This window comes from Haliotis rufescens, unplaced genomic scaffold, assembly GCF_023055435.1.
Source record: "Haliotis rufescens isolate VD_foot unplaced genomic scaffold, xgHalRufe1.0.p SCAF_45, whole genome shotgun sequence".
NCBI classification, from domain to species: domain Eukaryota; kingdom Metazoa; phylum Mollusca; class Gastropoda; order Lepetellida; family Haliotidae; genus Haliotis; species Haliotis rufescens.
The window spans coordinates 1482180-1500716 of NW_025964168.1; the positions used below are offsets into that span (position 1 = coordinate 1482180).

General features: G+C 41.7%; 1 protein-coding gene across 1 annotated transcript in view; it reads left to right on the plus strand.

Moving 5' to 3' along the window:
- Positions 1–15401, plus strand: part of LOC124145921 (titin homolog) — a 36826-nt gene extending 21425 nt beyond the window's left edge. The window contains exons 6-9 of the mRNA XM_048383131.1: positions 2022–3349; positions 4417–5438; positions 7645–7697; positions 11163–15401. Coding sequence (XP_048239088.1) covers positions 2022–3349; positions 4417–5438; positions 7645–7697; positions 11163–11307 — 2548 coding nt within the window. The 3' untranslated portion in view covers positions 11308–15401. The remainder of the gene's footprint in view (positions 1–2021; positions 3350–4416; positions 5439–7644; positions 7698–11162) is intronic.
- Positions 15402–18537: the final 3136 nt, after the last annotated feature.

Here is an 18537-nt window from a genome sequence, read left to right on the forward strand (position 1 = left end):
TTCCCCGCAGGTTGTCTATACCTGTACTTGTGCGTTCCCCAAGGTTGTCTATACCTGTACTTGTGACTCCCCCAAGGTTGTCTATACCTGTACTTGTGCGTTCCCCAAGGTTGTCTATACCTGTACTTGTGCGTTCCCCAAGGTTGTCCTTACCTGTACTTGTGCGTTCCCCCAAGGTTATCTATACCTGTACTTGTGACTCCCCCAAGGTTGTCCTTACCTGTACTTGTGCGTTCCCCCAAGGTTGTCTATACCTGTACTTGTGACTCCCCCAAGGTTGTCTATACCTGTACTTGTGACTCCCCCAAGGTTTTCCTTACCTGTACTTGTGCTTTCCCCCAAGGTTGTCTATACCTGTACTTGTGACTCCCCCCAAGGTTGTCTATACCTGTACTTGTGACTCCCCCAAGGTTGTCTATTCCTGTTTTTGTGACTCCCCCCAAGGTTGTCTATACCTGTACTTGTGACTCCCCCCAAGGTTGTCTATACCTGCACTTGTGACTCCCCCCAAGGTTGTCTATACCTGTACTTGTGACTCCCCCCCAAGGTTGTCTATACTTGTACTTGTGCGTTCCCCCAACGTTGTCTATACCTGTACTTGTGCGTTCCCCCAACGTTGTCTATACCTGTACTTGTGACTCCCCCCCCAAGGTTGTCTATACCTGTACTTGTGCCTCCCCCCAAGGTTGTCCATACCTGTACTTGTGCGTTCCCCCAAGGTTGTCTATACCTGTACTTGTGACTCCCCCAAGGTTGTCTATACATGTTCTTGTGACCCCCCCCAAGGTTGTCTATACCTGTACTTGTGACTCCCCCCAAGGTTGTCTATACCTGTACTTGTGACTCCCCCCAAAGGTTGTCTATACCTGTACTTGTGCGTTCCCCCAAGGTTGTCTATACCTGTACTTGTGCGTTCCCCTAAGGTTGTCTATACCTGTACTTGTGCATTCCCCCTAGATTGTCTATACCTGTACTTGTGCGTTCCCACAACGTTGTCTATACCTGTACTTGTGCATTCCCCCTAGATTGTCTATACCTGTACTTGTGCGTTCCCACAACGTTGTCTATACCTGTACTTGTGCGTTCCCCCAAGGTTGTCTATACCTGTACTTGTGCGTTCCCCCAACGTTGTCCTTACCTGTACTTGTGCGTTCCCGCAACGTTGTCCTTACCTGTACTTGTGCATTCCGGCAACGTTTTTTATACCTGTACTTGTGAGTCCCCCCAAGGTTGTCCTTACCTGTACAAGCCGAGGTATTAACTTGACCATTGAAATATGAAAAAACATGATATGACCCGTAGATAAGCCAAACCAAGAAGTGAAAGGCAACGACACACCGCGAAGACGGACTGCAAGACTGTACTGGTACTTGCAGATATTCAATAATATAAGATGAAAAACGTTGTAATTATATGGAAAAAGTCATTATAATTTCTTATAAAGATTTAACAAACCAGTCATCCACTCCCTTAATGTGAGAAGCTGTTTCTGTTGTCTTTTTATTCTCATAATGATCATTATGTTGCCATAAACAACAAATCTTTTTTTCTGGTCATCAAAATTCGGCTCATCTGCGGACATATACAGCTTCTTATGGCCTTACTATACATCATGGCTTCCTGGGGAGACTTCATTGTCAGAATGTTTTTAAAAAAATCTATATATGATGATAGGAATATCATAAAGTCATTAAAGAAGGTCATTACACATTAGAATGCAGGCTACTCACTCACTCACTCACTCACTCACTCACTCACTCACTCACTCACTCACTCACTCACTAAGGAGTCTTGAAATTAAAAGTGGTCCTCTTGCCCCCTTCATTCTACATCAGAAGAACAGATTCATAGATCTACGAAATCAGTGAAAACCTCGCTAATACATTTATATGGATTTTTAAGCGGAAAAACGATGTGTGATATCTAAACCTATTCTTCAATCAACATTCTACAGAAAATTGGTCAACTTCTCTACTTCCCAGATTTCAACACCAAATATTTATTGTAATTATTTCTTACAGATCAAGATTTACAAAATCAGGAGCTCACCCACAGCATGAGAAACAGGAAGAAGCACCAAAGAAAGTGCCATCATCAGAGAATGTCAATAAACATGGAACCAAGACATCAACATCGGCATCCAATCAAGACATTGCAATGGATGACCTAGACTCACCATGGTCACCACCATCGCCAACGTCTGAGGACTCGGAGTTGGAACTGGCACTGGAGCCTTCCCTGAAACCAGCAAACGACCTTGAACCTGGAGAGCTAGCGAGTGGTAGTTCCCCTGATGATATTGAAGACTGGTATGGCCCAATGCCACCAAAGAAAGTTCCTTCTAACCTGTCTGCTTCACATAAATCTACAGGGGTCAAATGTCCTCAGTCAGGGGACATAGGGATATCAGAACAACAATCAAAAGATGAACCAAATCTAACCAAGCCAAAAGATCTGCCCCAGGAGTCCCCCTCTAAGACCAGCACATATAATTCTTACAGAGGTTGCTGGATAGAAGTTGGAAAAATATCCAAAAAAGGGCCCAAAAGCATGACACCTCAGTATCGTAAATTTATGATGGGCAAGCATACAAAATGTTTAAAAAGTGAAATATCCGATAAAGAGCAAGATTCAGGGATAAATTCAAGTCCAGATAAAAAGGTGAAAGTAGATAAAACTGACAGGAAGTCGACCAATGATTCTGAAAAATGTGCTGGCCTGAAGTCATCTGATGACGTAAGGATGCGGAGGCTGGAGGAGGCGTGCACTATGTCCCTCCATACTGTCCCCAAACACGGCTTCACCAGAGAGATCCTTGAACCCCGGGGTCCTGGAACTGGTACTCCAAATGTCAAACCACATCAGATGTCCGACAAGAAGTCCGTCCGCAGCCTGGAAAGAAATCGAGCTGAGGAGACCCTCCAGCTTGACACGGAGTCCAAGCTGAAATCTCCAAAGAAAACCCCGAAAAAAAATCCATTGTATATCAACCCTGAAGAAGACACCCCCACCAAGGATGAGCATGTCGATGCTGGTATTGAGGGGGACTCTGCATCTGGTTCAAGGCCCTTCTTCCTGAGGTTCACTCCTCATCGCCTCAGCTATCAGTCTCCTCTAGCTGTGTTCACCAGTATGGAAGAGTCCCGAATTGCTGCTGACTCTATTCCAAGCAAGAAAAAGATGTATCTGCCATCAGAAGACATCCCAGCTGCTGTTGTGTCCAAACTGACCGGGATGAAGAGACTGGCAGAGAGGAGCTCTTCAAAAATACCTTTGGAGGATAGAAATGACCTTGACTTTATTGATTCTGAGCTTGAGAAATCATATGATGAAAAATGTCCAGACTCAGGTGAGTGAGTGAGTGAGTGAGTGTGTGTGTGAGCGTGTGTGAGCGTGTGTGTGCGTGTGTGTACGTGTGCGTGTGCGTGCGTGCGTGCGTGCGTGCGTGCGTGCGTGCGTGCGTGTGTGTGAGTCAGTTGGATTTAACGCCACTTTTAACAATATTCCAGTTATGTCGCGGCGTGTTAGCTTAATGTGGGAGGAAAGCCCGAAGTGATGCAGGTCTCATTTACCACTTCGGTGAAACCCACAAGCACAGGTATGGTGCTGACAAACCTAGAAACATAATCGGGGCAAACCTGGATTCGAACCCACAATCATAGGTTTCTGGCATGCCCAAGAGACGTAACCCCGCACAATGAATCGCGGCACCTTAGATGACTCAGGTTATGTTTTGAGACCACATAAACATATCGGTAATTATGTTTGTCCATTCCGTTTTCTTCATTTATTAAAACGACCTACTTTATTTTCTTACATGACATCTATCATGATAATATTGGACCTACTGACAGGTTTTGAAATTATAGGCATTTTGATATTTTGAACCATGAGCTTAGTGTTTGAGTACATACCCATTATGAAACAATTATGTCAGAGAATGTGTTTATAGTGGAGAGAGGATGTGAGCAACATACATTCTACCATGACAGTTTATGATTCTGCATTCCGACTGGTTTGCCAGCAATAATAAAACTAGTCCATGGGTTACTGAACGCCTCTGTGATCCGCCTGGAAAGCAGAAGGTCTGGGGTCGATCCCTGGCTGCATCATAAAGACGTTAAAAGATGGTACTTGTTGTTACCCTGCCTGGCGCTCGGCACATTATGGGGATAATGATAAGGACTGGTTGGCTGGCTATACATATTAAACTGAACACATGCACACACAAGCAAACCTCCCCCCCGCCACACACACACACACACACACACACACGTCGCTATATAAGTGCAATAATCTTCAACATGGCGTTAAACCCCTTTTCACCTCACCTCAGGATACTGGAATTTTGTTGAGTGTGGCATTAAGCAACAACATTCCACTTTTAGTCAATCCCAGTACTCTTACCATCAACAGATTCAAGGACAAAGAAGGTGACACCCCTTGTGCCATATCCAGTAGGTGACAACTCCTATACCCAAAGTGTGTCAGAATGTAGTAATCTGAACCTAGATCCAGACGATGATCCCAGGAGGCGACATGGATCTGGGGGCCACATGACTGTTCATAGGGATGGCAGCCGGAGCAGGTCGTTGACAAAGATGAGAGACAGCAGCAGTTTCTCCACTGACCAATCTTCTTCCAGCAGGATGACCGACAAAAGCACCACTTCAGACACCACAATGGAGACTAGTGATTCAAGCTTCAATTCTCCAACCAAACTTCTAAGACATGGCAAACATCATAAGGGCCGCCATCTATATTCTAGTAAGAGAAAACTATCTTCATCTCCAAACAGAAGTAGTCTGACGGAAACATCAGAATCACAATCAGTTTCTTCGAACAACAGGTCAAAATCTACAAAAAAGTCAAGGTCAAGGTCAAGGTCTATGTCTCCAAGAACAGGCTCCAGATCTCCATCACCAAGTGCATCATTGTCGCCTAGAAGAATTAAAAGAAATCTTCAAAGGTCAAGGTCTTCATCTCGGTCTTCATCACCTGGAAAAAGATCTCCCCTGAGATCACGATCCACATCACCTACCTACCTTCTACCTTTTCCTGCTGCATCAAGGAAAAGGGTACGATCACCAAGTAGGCCACCAAACAGGTCTAGGTCTTCATCACCGAGCAATAGATCTGCATCTCTGAACAAACGGAAAAGATGCAGGTCTCCTAGACGATCCAGGTCAAGGTCACTAACCCCTGTCTACCCATCACAAACCCCTGACTACACATCGGTCTCGTCTGGCAATCACTCGAGGTCTCCTAACAACAGCCAAAGACTAGAAGATGGGGAGGCCCCATCTCAAACCAGTCAGACATTGAACCGTAGGAAAAGTATTCTCACCTCAACACCCAAGTCTGTACCTCGGCAGAGGAAGGCCTTGTCTCATGGACAGATGCAGAGGGTTCAGCAAAAGAAACAAGAACTAGAGGCGGTATATAACACATTTTATATTCATTCATAATTTATTTTATTATATTATAGTTTTTTATTATAGTGAAAACGGGGGTATATATAATGAGGCAGTAAATGATTTTGTTGTCAGGTTATTTTGTTTCCTAAAACACTCAACTCAACAATTGTAGGTTTTGGTTGTTCATTCAATAATATTAGGTCAGATTTGTTTTAAAACTTTGTTTACAAAGCCACCGAATCCAAAAAATTTAAATGTGAAGAAAAAGAAGTGAAAACAGAGTCTTTGGCTATTGGCGGTTCGCTCAAACATTGTTTTCATACATGGTTTGTAAAGTTACTTCATTCAGAAACATTACATCTTAATGTTGCTTATTTAAAGAATGACATTATGTGATAAAGAAATTATTACCCAGGTTCAGTTGATGAATCAGTGATGAACTGCACGGCATGTTCAGAATTTGTGTGGCAGTGGACATCACTACTTGTCTTTGTTGTAGCCTTCAGCTGTTAACAACAGTACTAGTCTTTTTGTTGCCTTGTTGACAACAGTACTAGTTTTTTTGTAGCCTTGTTGACAACAGTACTAGTCTTTGTTGTAGCCTTGTTGACAACAGTACTCGTCTTTGTTGTAGCCTTGTTGACAACAGTACTAGTCTTTGTTGTAGCCTTGTTGACAACAGTACTAGTCTTTGTTGTAGCCTTATTGACAACAGTACTAGGCTTGTAGCCTTGTGGACAACAGTACTAGTCTTTGTTGTAGCCTTGTTGACAACAGTACTAGTCTTTGTTGTAGCCTTCAGCTGTAGATATCAGTCCTAGCCTCGTTGTAGCCTTCAGCTGTGGACAACAGTCCTAGCCTCGTTGTAGCCATCAGCTGTGGACAACAGTCCTAGCCTCGTTGTAGCCTTCAGCTGTGGACAACAGTCCTAGCCTCGTTGTAGCCATCAGCTGTGGACAACAGTCCTAGCCTCGTTGTAGCCTTCAGCTGTGGACATCAGTCCTAGCTTCGTTGTAGCCTTCAGCTGTGGACATCAGTCCTAGCCTCGTTGTAGCCTTCAGCTGTGGACAACAGTCCCAGCCTCGTTGTAGCCTTCAGCTGTGGACAACAGTCCTAGCCTCGTAGCCTTCAGCTGTGGACAACAGTCCTAGCCTCGTTGTAGCCATCAGCTGTGGACAACAGTCCTAGCCTCGTTGTAGCCATCAGCTGTGGACAACAGTCCTAGCCTCGTTGTAGCCTTCAGCTGTGGACAACAGTCCCAGCCTCGTTGTAGCCTTCAGCTGTGGACAACAGTCCTAGCCTCGTAGCCTTCAGCTGTGGACAACAGTCCTAGCCTCGTTGTAGCCATCAGCTGTGGACAACAGTCCTAGCCTCGTTGTAGCCATCAGCTGTGGACAACAGTCCTAGCCTCGTTGTAGCCTTCAGCTGTGGACAACAGTCCCAGCCTCGTTGTAGCCTTCAGCTGTGGACAACAGTCCTAGCCTCGTTGTAGCCATCAGCTGTGGACAACAGTCCCAGCCTCGTTGTAGCCTTCAGCTGTGGACAACAGTCCTAGCCTCGTAGCCTTCAGCTGTGGACAACAGTCCTAGCCTCGTTGTAGCCATCAGCTGTGGACAACAGTCCTAGCCTCGTTGTAGCCATCAGCTGTGGACAACAGTCCTAGCCTCGTTGTAGCCATCAGCTGTGGACAACAGTCCTAGCCTCGTTGTAGCCTTCAGCTGTGGACAACAGTCCCAGCCTCGTTGTAGCCTTCAGCTGTGGACAACAGTCCTAGCCTCGTTGTAGCCATCAGCTGTGGACAACAGTCCTAGCTTTGTTGTAGCCATCAGCTGTGGACAACAGTCCTAGCTTTGTTGTAGCCATCAGCTGTGGACAACAGTACCAGTTTTGACTGTTGTTGCACCGGACAGAATTGCAAAAACATCAAGTGAAGAAACAAGGAAATACATATTGTAAAAAGAGGTTATAATTATGAGGCAAATAGCGATGAAAATGATGTAGGAAGTGTTGTTGTCTTCAACCACTGGTGGGTTTCTGTTTCTTTATTCACTAAGTGGGTGTTAGCCTAGTTGAAAATGTGTTTGCTTGTCATCCTGATTGTCTGGGTCTGATAACAAGTATTCTTGACAATAAAAGTGCTAAACAATAAAACATGTAATGAGACTGCTTCTGTTTTTGCATATAATGCATGCTGTTTCTGGTTAATTAATTCCATTTCTCCATGCAGGCTTTCAAGAGTGATTGTGAGACCATCTGTAACGTGACCAAGGTCCTGCTGAGGTGAGTGCTGCCTGCTGCATACAGGTAAACCCTGTCAATCCAGAAACCCCTCTTTCCGGATGATCTTGTTTAGCAGGTCTATATAACATAGATGAGATAATACTTGATCATCCAAAAGGAAATTTCGGTTACATCGTAAAAGCATAGAGAAACAAGTAACAGGTTCATGATTTTAGTTAAATACACACATATAAACACCACGATAAAACATTTATAAAGCAATGAAAAATCAAGTCTTTGTAGTCCCTTTTTGTAAATAATATCTGTATATGCAATCCATGAAAGTTTAGAGTCAGTAATACAATTATTTGTGCATTAAAAAAAAAAATATATGTTATATAACACAACCTTGAGGAACTCCCGTTGACACATGGCCAGAAGACAAGCAGGTTCCGTGGTCAGTTAACAATAATATTAAAGGGACTCTACTCCAAACCCATGATTCGTTAATCCAGACATTTGATAATGTGAATGATTTAACCGGTAACTGTGTTTTCTGGATAAACAGGGTTTCACTGTTATTCAACTATTGATGCATTTCAATTGCCCAGAGTCCAAAACCAAACTCATTCACTCTTTCTTTAATTGATATTTGTGCACTGTGCCAAGTCATAAAAGTCAAGTTTAAAAGTTATCCTATCTCACACTATGCATTTCTTCCTTCTTCTTTTGATCCTTGTGTGGAAATGTGCTAAAACAAAGTTTCCAGCTTCTTAAAAACATTTCGCCCGAACACATCCCAGCATCACCATAGTCCCCACCCAAACAAATGGCTCACTCACTGTGACCTTACACAACTTGATCACCTGACTACCCCAGCCACATCATTCTCTTTCTTATTGCCACTGTGTGGGGACGTGTATTGAGTAAAAGAAAATTCATTGGTTTTTTTTAAAGAGTACTTCCTCTGCAATCGTATCAATCTCATTAAAATGAGACCTTAGTTCTTGCTACCGCTAAACAAAGATCTTAAGACATCCCATTAGGGGTCACGTCAGAACGACCTTACATCCAACCAATCAGTGCGTCGCTTACCAGATTATGAAAGTGACAGTCGGAATGTGATTTCTAATCATGCAATCTCGAAAACTTTAACATGGGGTATTCCGAACGATAGTTACGGGTTTAAGGACTGAATCCTTACAATCTAGACCATTCAAGAATGTTTTTTGTTCAGGTTTCAAATTTGTAATCGAGAATTTGTCAAAATATGTTTCGAAGCGTAGTCTCCAATTTGAAATTTGTGCCGTAAAGCACAAGAAAGCTGCCTTCTGACTGGTCATTCCATTGGTCGGTCAAAGTTCGCACAAGGTCGGTCTGACATGACCCGTAATGGGATGTCTTCAGATCTTTGCTTAGCGGTAGCGAGAACTAAGATCTGATTTTAATGAGATTGCAATCATATCAACATCCATTATTTGAAGAAGGGTATGGGAACACATAATGAGAACACAGAACACCCAGCCTGTAGAAGTTGCAGACCAGTTGTGACTGCCATAGCCTTTGCAATCTGGACTACAGATGCTCACAATGTTCTCAACGCACAGAGGAAGCTTTTTACACGTATTTACACAAATGTAAGAAACGTAATATCGACCGATGATCTTAATCCAAGGACACTGATAATTGGCCTTTGTCTGCAGCCAAGAAACCAAAGCGTGTAACCAAGCCAGCCCATCAAGCCATCTACCATGTCTTCACTATCGGTAGAAAATGACAGTGTTTCTGACAGCTTCCTACATGACGATGTTCCTGCCAAAACGAATCCGTCGCCTGTCCAGAGTGTGCCTGTGACCACATCTAAGATGGTTCAGCCTGCAGTCACGGACGTCTGCATGGTCATGACTAGGGACAGCATAACACCAGCCACGACTATCCCTGATGTTGACCCTCCAGGCCCCTGGCTGTCAGCCGAGAGTCGCCTATCAGCCCCCGCTCCTCAACATGATAGTCAGGCTATCAGCACATAGCCTGCCTGTCACACACCTAAGAGGACACCTGCAGTATTGACTTCACCGAGGATCGCTAATTCATCTTGGCTCTCTCCTTTGAATACGGAAAGGAAGAACCAGGATCGATCACGCACCTTGAAGTTCGTTGTCACTCGTTAAAGAATCACTAGTTTGGGGGATTGACGTTCGAGGGTGACCATCTAAGGATTGACGTTAGAGAGACTGACGTTCCAGGTCTACAGATTTACATTCACGGGATCGACACTCAAGGGATCAACACCTGAGAGATTGATGTTCCCAGGATCAACGTTCTAAAGATCAACATCACACCAAAAAGAATAAGTCGCAGAACACTCAATTTCAACAAGATGATCTCCATCCTTCTGAGGACGATTATCACTCCCATTCAGCGGATTGATCATCAGGACGGAACCGCTCTCCTTCTACTAGCCGTTCGGATCACAATTGACATCAGGATCATTCCCGTTCCAGTGATGTAACTATCAACAGTTGTCCATGGATCACCATCGATATCAGGATTGTTCCTTCCTCAGACTTACAGCGATGTAATTATTGACAATTGTCCGTGGAATCCTAAGAAGCTGGAGAGTCTGCCCGATGGCTTTTTACCTGTATTACCAAGCCAATCATGAAGTTCCTGCTTGTTCAAGGGATCATCTTCGAGGTGTATATAAACACCTGCATTCAAGCCCATGCAGATCCAGACACCCTCATGGAACACCTAGGGTTCACACAGCAGCTTCTTCATCAGCTAGGTTGGCTCGTCAATGTTGCAAAGTCTGAAACGTCTCCCACTCAATGTCTGCAGTTCATCAGGGCTCTATTCAACACAAAGAAGGGCATGATGTTTGTTCCCCGGACAGATGGTTGAAGATACAAGGTTTAGTGCTGTTGACACTCAGACAGCCGCTACCAGTACGCCGATGGCAACAGCGGCTAGGTCTTCTGACGTCGGCACAAACACTCACAGAGAGTGTCAACTCCAGCTACGACCGATCCAGTGTTCCCTGAAGCCCTTCCTCCAGGCAGCTGCCGGGTTCTGATCAGCCTCCCAGTATCAATACATCAGTATCTCCAGTGGTGGCTGGGGCGGTAGGGTAGCCTAGTGGCTCGATTCCCCACATGGGTACATGCTTATCAATTTGAATATTATTTAGGGACTGGTTGTGCATGCGTGCGTGCGTGCGGTCATGTTAAACTCTGGCATGATATCTCAGCGGGCTAGCACTCTAAAAGTAGCATTAGTCCTGACTAGTGCAGACAGACAGGCAAACAGACACACACACACACACACACACACACACACACACACACACACACACACACACACACACACACACACACACACACACACACAGAGGCAGACAGAGACATACCCACTTCAGACTTTAGATTTTCCTCCCTCATTGAGCTGACATGCCGTGATATAACTGCAGTACAACATAAAACCCCGTAATTCACTCACTCACTCACTCACTCACCTTTGTTCCAGTAAGGATCCTAGTCTTGAAAAACAGCTGTGCAACAGTGCGAAGGACACACTGACAGACCTTGGTGCCAAGTTCGTCAACCAACTCCAAGAGTTCATCGATGCACTAAGCTCCCATGTTCCAAGGTCAAGACTGAAGGTCCTTTAGCATGGCTGAGATGTCCAGATGGAGCTGCCCTGACAACTGACAATCTGACTACTACCCAGACAACCTTACTTATTGATAATCATGACCACAGATGGATGATTATCAAACTGTAATATTTTGTTTTTATTGTTTATGGTTATGGTTTTTGGCACCACAATTTGCATTTGACAAAGAAGAGGGAATTAAATGCTTGTGCTTGAAGTGAAATTAAAACTGGCAAAATCTGTCTTTTAGCGACTAGAGGGCTATGAAGTATGTGCGTGTGAGAGGATATTGATAAATTATTAGATTTTTTAAAGGGGCTGAGTGTGCTTGAAGGATGTGTGTGCTTGTAGGATGTATGCTTAAAGGATGTGTGTGCTTGAAGGATGTGTATGCTTGAAGGATGTGTGTGCTTGAAGGATGTGTGTGCTTGTAGAATGTATGCTTGAAGGATGTATGCTTGAAGGATGTGTGCTTGAAGGATGTGTGTGCTTGAAGGACTTGTGTGCTTGAAGGACGTGTGTGCTTGAAGGATGTGTGTGCTTGAAGGACGTGTGTGCTTGAAGGATATGTGTGCTTGAAGGATGTGTGTGCTTGAAGGATGTCTGCTTGAAGGATGTGTGTGCTTGTAGGATGTATGCTTGAAGGATGTGTGCTTGAAGGATGTGTGTGCTTGAAGGATGTGTGTGCTTGAAGGATGCATGTGTGCATAGGAAGGGAGTACTTCAAGAAAATTATGTACACATATTTTTACCTGTAATGGCACAGTGGGTGGTGTGTATGTTTACCTGTAATTGCCCGATAGATGGTTTGTATGTCTACCTGTAAGGACCCAGTGGGTGGTGCATATGTTTACCTGTAATTGCCCGATGGATGGTTTGTATGTTTACCTGTAAGGACCCAGTGGGTGGTGCATATGTTTACCTGTAATTGCCCGATGGATGGTGTGCATGTTTACCTGTAAGGACCCAGTGGTAGGTGCATATTTGCCTGTTCAGCAGAATACCCAGGTTTGATGCTAACATAATCAAACCAATGACACCTGTTTTTCATGCCTCCTGCAGGAGTGCTGGATGCATGTGTATTGTGGTACAGTAATTTATGTTGAAGTTTCCGAAGTTTGACCACATGTGTCCAGGGCTGTTCTTAGTGTTGTATGCACTGGTGTGCGGTCTTTACGAAGTACTGACTTCTTTATCAACTGTTTTATCAGTGTTTTATCTTTGCATTTATTTTGCCTGATTGTTGGTGCAACATGGATTTTTAAATGTAAATATGTTTTGTTCTTCTAACTTACTGTTTTACTGCTGTAATTCAATCAAATGCATAATCGGTGTGAACAGAAGTGTTTACTGTTAACAATATTTCTCAAAAGTGCTATTTTTGTAAGAATGTAAAAGGATATATTATCACTGCTGCCTATGATGTTATGGTTCTTATTATCCCACGCCACAACTGATATGAGATATGGAAGCTTTGTCCGTCCATTCCTTAGACCAGATATTAATTATTTCCTTTGTGTTCTGCTCTGTAGATGAGTACAAACCAAAAAAGACAATTCAGATTATTTTTGCAAATCAAATAAAAAAAATCAAAGATGATCAAGAAGAGAAAAGTACATGTAACGATTTTGTGAATCAAAAACCATTTAGTTTATGACCTCTATGTCTTTCTTATTTTCCAAACATTTTATTAGCTCACCTGACTGATGAAGGGTAGTAAAAATGTTTCTCCGAGTCTGGAGGTGTTCAGGACAAAGCAATGATGGTGCTGGTTTTGTTCTTGTATATATAATGCAATCACTATTCTTGTTGCTGAAACTGTTTTTCAGATACTGTTGACTAAAATATACTCATACTAATTATGGATATTTATCACCATTAGGAAGTTTAGCATCTTTAATTTGGTAAAAAGGTGTCAAAATTGAAAGTTCATCTTTTGTACCCGTAAACCTTTTGCAATCAAAGCGCAAAAATACTGTATTTTCTGCTTCGTTCTGTGATCACGTGGCAATGGACACGCTAAAGATTAAAATGTTTACTGTCAAACTCTACATTCCCTAATTACAAGCTGATTACTGACAGAATGGGGGTCAAGCAGCGTTCAGGTTGGGAATGTTTATGTCAAAAAGTTCTTACACAAAGTAAGAAGAATTGAGTGTTTTATTTGTAAAAGTAAAATGTTTTATGCATATTTTTTAAATACATAAATCTTCAAAAGAAATGTGTTTTTAAGATGGTGTATGTTTTGCTGTATAAAAGTATGAAAACAGTCGACAAGTTTTACTTTTAATTTGTACATTATCTTTTTGATTTATTTTTATTTTATTTTACCAAACCAGAGCATTCTGTGACTAATTTTAGACCAAAACTACACAGATTATAATGCAAGTCATGAGTGATAGAAAAGATACCAGATAACTGGGATGATTCTCATTTCACTATGGCTGTCTCTGTGTGCTGCAGGAGAGCGTCAATCTCATTAAAATCAGACCTTAGTTCTCGCTGCCGCTAAACAAAGATCCTTTGTTTAGCGGTAGCGAGAACTAAGGTCTGATTTTAATGAGATTGATGAGAGAGTATTCTAGTGTTTGGGTTCTGTGTTAGTTCCTTGGCTTTGTAATGTGCCATGATTCTTTCTTACTGCAATGAAACCTCTTTAACTGGACAGGATTGAGTCTATACAAAACAACATTCAGCTATCCATAGTTCCAAGGCAAGAAGGGTATTGAAATCAAAGCCAATAGGTTTCAAGTGGGTATTAAATTTCCTTTGGACTTATGTTTTTTTATAAAAAATTAAAATTACTTTTGACCAAAAGCAACTTAGACAACTCCAATTACGGGAAATGGAAAAGAACATGAGATTTCATCACCGCATTCTGTAAGATATGGTAAATAATCAGTATACAAATCTTTATTCAAAAAATAAACAAAAACAATCAACTATCTTTCTGTATCTTGCCATGTTAAAACTTTCTTTCTATTCATTAGTTGAAGTACTAACCTGGATGTTTACATTTGAAAAAAAAATTTTAAAAAAATTTGACCACCTACATGGAATTTTAGGCCAAAACCAACAAAATACATGTATAAGGTTTCAGTGTCTTTCAGTTACTCAGTGTTACATAGACTTCTCCATCTCTGGCAAGTCATGCCAAATAACCAGGTGTTTCAACACTGTCTCAAGCATGGAAGCATCCATTTGATTTTCCGGTTGAGGGCTGTGATTTTTTTCTACAAAAATAATCAAGCCAGTTTTACTGAAATTTTTTTACAATTGCCCAACATTGTAGGAAAAATAATAATATGCCCTTTTGTTGCTGACAAGTGTCCTAAGAACACAGTTAAATATATTTGGGTTTTTTATTTTAAAAATTAATTGAGCCCCTCACTCACTCAGATAACGATGTTTTATTGTGATTCCGCTTATAGGCTTTCCTACATTCAATTTGATGGCACTGTTTTATTTTAATCACAGATATTTCTCAAAATATATTTTATGCATTCATAGCTTTCTGTAAATGAATTAGATGCTTTTGATGGAATGGGTTCTTAATTTATTCGTAGGATCAATCACTTTATTCCCAAACAAACTGTCAAAATGAAACTTCTTTCCTGCGCCTATATATTAATTTTCAAGTGTTAAACCAGCATAATGATGTCATGCTATTGTTGCAATCTCATTAAAATAAGATCTAAGTTCTCGCTGCCGCTAGCAATAGCGAGAACTAAGATCTGATTTTAATGAGATTGGCTATTGTCGTTGCAGTTGATTCTGAGCCAGGAATTCACTGGACATTCTGAACCGTTGTTTCAACAAATAAAACTGCAAATATTGGTCAATAGGCACAATTATAGAGAAGTTATCTATCAGCCATAAAATTGTTTAGAGTCTAGAGAAATCATTCTAATCTGTTGATTCCACATTCGCCCTTCACAGCTCATTTATCCTACAGAATCAAGTGCTACAGTAGAACTTGTCAGCCTTTCTGTGACCTGTAACAATGTATTTAAAACTGTATATCCAGACCAATCAACTGAAGATGCCCAGTCAAATGTGTTGTTAAACAATGTTATTTTTACAAAGGGCAATAAATAATGTTATGCATGATGTCACAATGTTTTTTTTTCATTTTATTTTGTTCAGTTTCTGTGTAATTTGTCTATATATACTAGTATATAAACTATTACCATCAATATAAATATTTGCACTACTGTCAAAAGGCCAAAAGAAAACTAGAGCAAATTGTAGTCCAAGCAAGTTTGATTCAAACCGTAGTTGAGTGGATAAAGCATCGGCCAGCAGAGGGGACGGTTGGCTTGGAGTCACAGTATACTGTGTCTGATTGGGGCATCCAAGTTACACTACGGCATGGTTTGTTAGTTGTTTAAGGCCGCACTCAGAAATACTCCAGCTATATGACGGCGGTCTGTAAATAATCGAGTCTGGACAGGACAATCCAGTGATTAACATCATGAGCATCGATCCACACAATTGGGATGCGATGACATGCATCAACCTTGTCAGTGAGTCTGACCACCCAATCCCGTTAGTCGCCTCTTACGACAAGCACAGTCGCCTTTCACGGCAAGCATGGGTTGCTGAAGACCTGTTCTACCCCGGATCTTCATGGGTCCTGTGGCATGGTATCTCAATGGGCCAGCACTATAAAACCGGCTTTAGTCTGGACTAACACAAAAGTTATCACTGTATATGGGGGAGGCATCAAAGAGCGATAAAGTTCTATTTTTTTCAAATATAAAAATTAAAAGTTTGAATATTAATTTTGGACTGGCCATGTGTGTTGGGGTGGTGTATAAATGTTACATGTTATGGGGGAGAGGGGGGTTGGGGAAGCATAAACAAACGTTACATGAAATGGGGGTAGCGTGGTCAGCCTTGTAATGGTGCTTGGTGCGACGTGGAAAAGCCTTGGTACGGCCAAAGATGATTCACCTGTCTGCAATCGGCCGATGGCGTTGTTGCTTGGGCTTCCGTCAGTCTTCTGTAACTTACTGTATGATTGTGATGGCATGCAAATGAAAAACCAACATTTTTATAGCCCAACAAGTGGTGTTGCACGTGCACGTGATGCTAGTGTGTTTTGGTGAAGGCTGTCACGTGGTTGTCTTTTTCCGATATTCCCATCTTTTCACCAAATTTCTGGAGATCCTCATTATTTCCACACAAATCGATCCCAATCCATGCAGAAATGACACATTCACTTTTGGTATTTATTGTGTATAGGTGTTGTCACCACTCTGTCAGATATTTACGATCGTACTACTTTTGCGTTTCTTTGTTTATTGAGTATATGATACAGTCCCAAGAACAATTCCATCGCCCAACACATACCTACAGTCGTGCCCCGCTTATACGGACTTCATATATCCGGAAACCTCGGTTCCCGGACGATTTTCATTCAAAACGAAATAATTACTATATAAATTTACCCGTATATACGGAAATTCAGTTTCCGGAACCGGACGGTCATTTTATAATGAATTTAATGAATTACAAGTACCCCGTCTACCGGAAGACATTGATGAAAAACGTATGAATATTTGGCATACTTGTCATAACTTAATGGTATTTTCCTACTTCGGACCTATTTTTTCGAATATATTAATTAATAACCACTGACCTAAAAAGATCAAATGCCCAAATGAATAAAGTGCTTAAAGTATATCATTAATTTATGGCCTCTTGTGGTATTGGACTTGAGATTATGGTTTGAACCATAATTCATCTTCTACATGTCAGCGTTTTTGCCAGTTTCCATGAGCTTTCGCGTGCTGGTACAAACGGGACTGAATAACTTGCAAGAGCCACACTAGTGCATCTTCCCGAGGCAAGGCCGTTAACTAATTTTATAAACCAATTCATTGGGATCTCTATTAAGTAAGAGAGTTCTTTCTATAGGCATTTAAAACCTATTTTACTTTCAAAGTAAAACCTATTGTGAGGTTTTATCTTCGTTCGGGAGGTTTTACTTTGAATGTAAAACCTCAAATCCCAGGTTTAACCAAGTAACTGAAAACATGACAACAAGTAGCAATTCAAAATTTTTATTCAATTAAAATTGAATGTTATGTGTACAGTTCCGTGTGGAAATTTAAAAGCGACATCACTTCAGAGTCTGGTGAAAGGACAGCGAGGTTTCAAAACACGTGCTTTTAAATACGTGCTTATCAATGCTGCACAATTTGCACGTGCAGTAACTGCTAGCCGTTACGTCACAACTACCTCTATGTAACAGTTGGATTGTTTAAAGTCGGAAATCTTGTAAAGCAAAAAAACACCTTTAAAATTTGCGAATTTTCGTTTTGAAAAGTTTAAAAGAAGTGGAAAATTGCAACACAAACATTTAGAAACCGAAGATTTCACTTTCATTTAAAAGTAAGTATTTTAGTAAGTATTTAGTTAACATTTAATCAATTTAGACGGTTTATAAGTATGGAAAAACACATTCCTTCGGTTTTGGTAGACAGAGCATGCCCTGGGGGTCGGGAAAAACCGCGGGGGCATGCTCTGTCTACCAAAACCTCGTAAGCGTGTTTTCTCCAATACGTAAAAGTTAAGGTTAGTGGAAACTGCACTATTATAATCAGTTTACTCCTTTGCTTCTGAAAGATGTGCCAGTGTGACGGTCAGAAATACGATATATATTGACTTATGAATATTTTTAGTCCAAGGGATACAATTTGGTTTACCTTCATCTAATCAAGGAAGTGTCATCATGAGCATCGATCCACGCAATTTGGATGCGATGACATGCATCAACCAAGTCAGCGAGCCTAGGCTAGGGCTGGGACGAGTCCACATTTGCTACCCGGGTACCTGTCCCCCTATTACCTGTCCCCCTATTACCCGTCCCTACCCGGGTACCCGCTGTAGGTCTCACGAGGTAGGTTCAAAATGTCCGATTGGGAAACGTTTGACCGTACTCCTGTCAAAATAAATTTAGATACACGTATAAACCGATCAGGTCATGCATACACTGAAGTTGACTGAAGGTTTATCTTTATGCAAACATAAAAAGTCAGAAGGAATGTGTGCATTATCAGAAAGAAATGTGAACATTTGTCACTAATATTGTAACCATTGAATTCTAGATAATTTTTGCCAGTAAACAATATAATCATGTGACTAATCACGGGTAGTCGGGTCCTACTCAGTAACCACCCGACCCGAGGTACCCCTCCCATCCCTATCACTTACGACAAACATAGTCTCCTTTTACGGC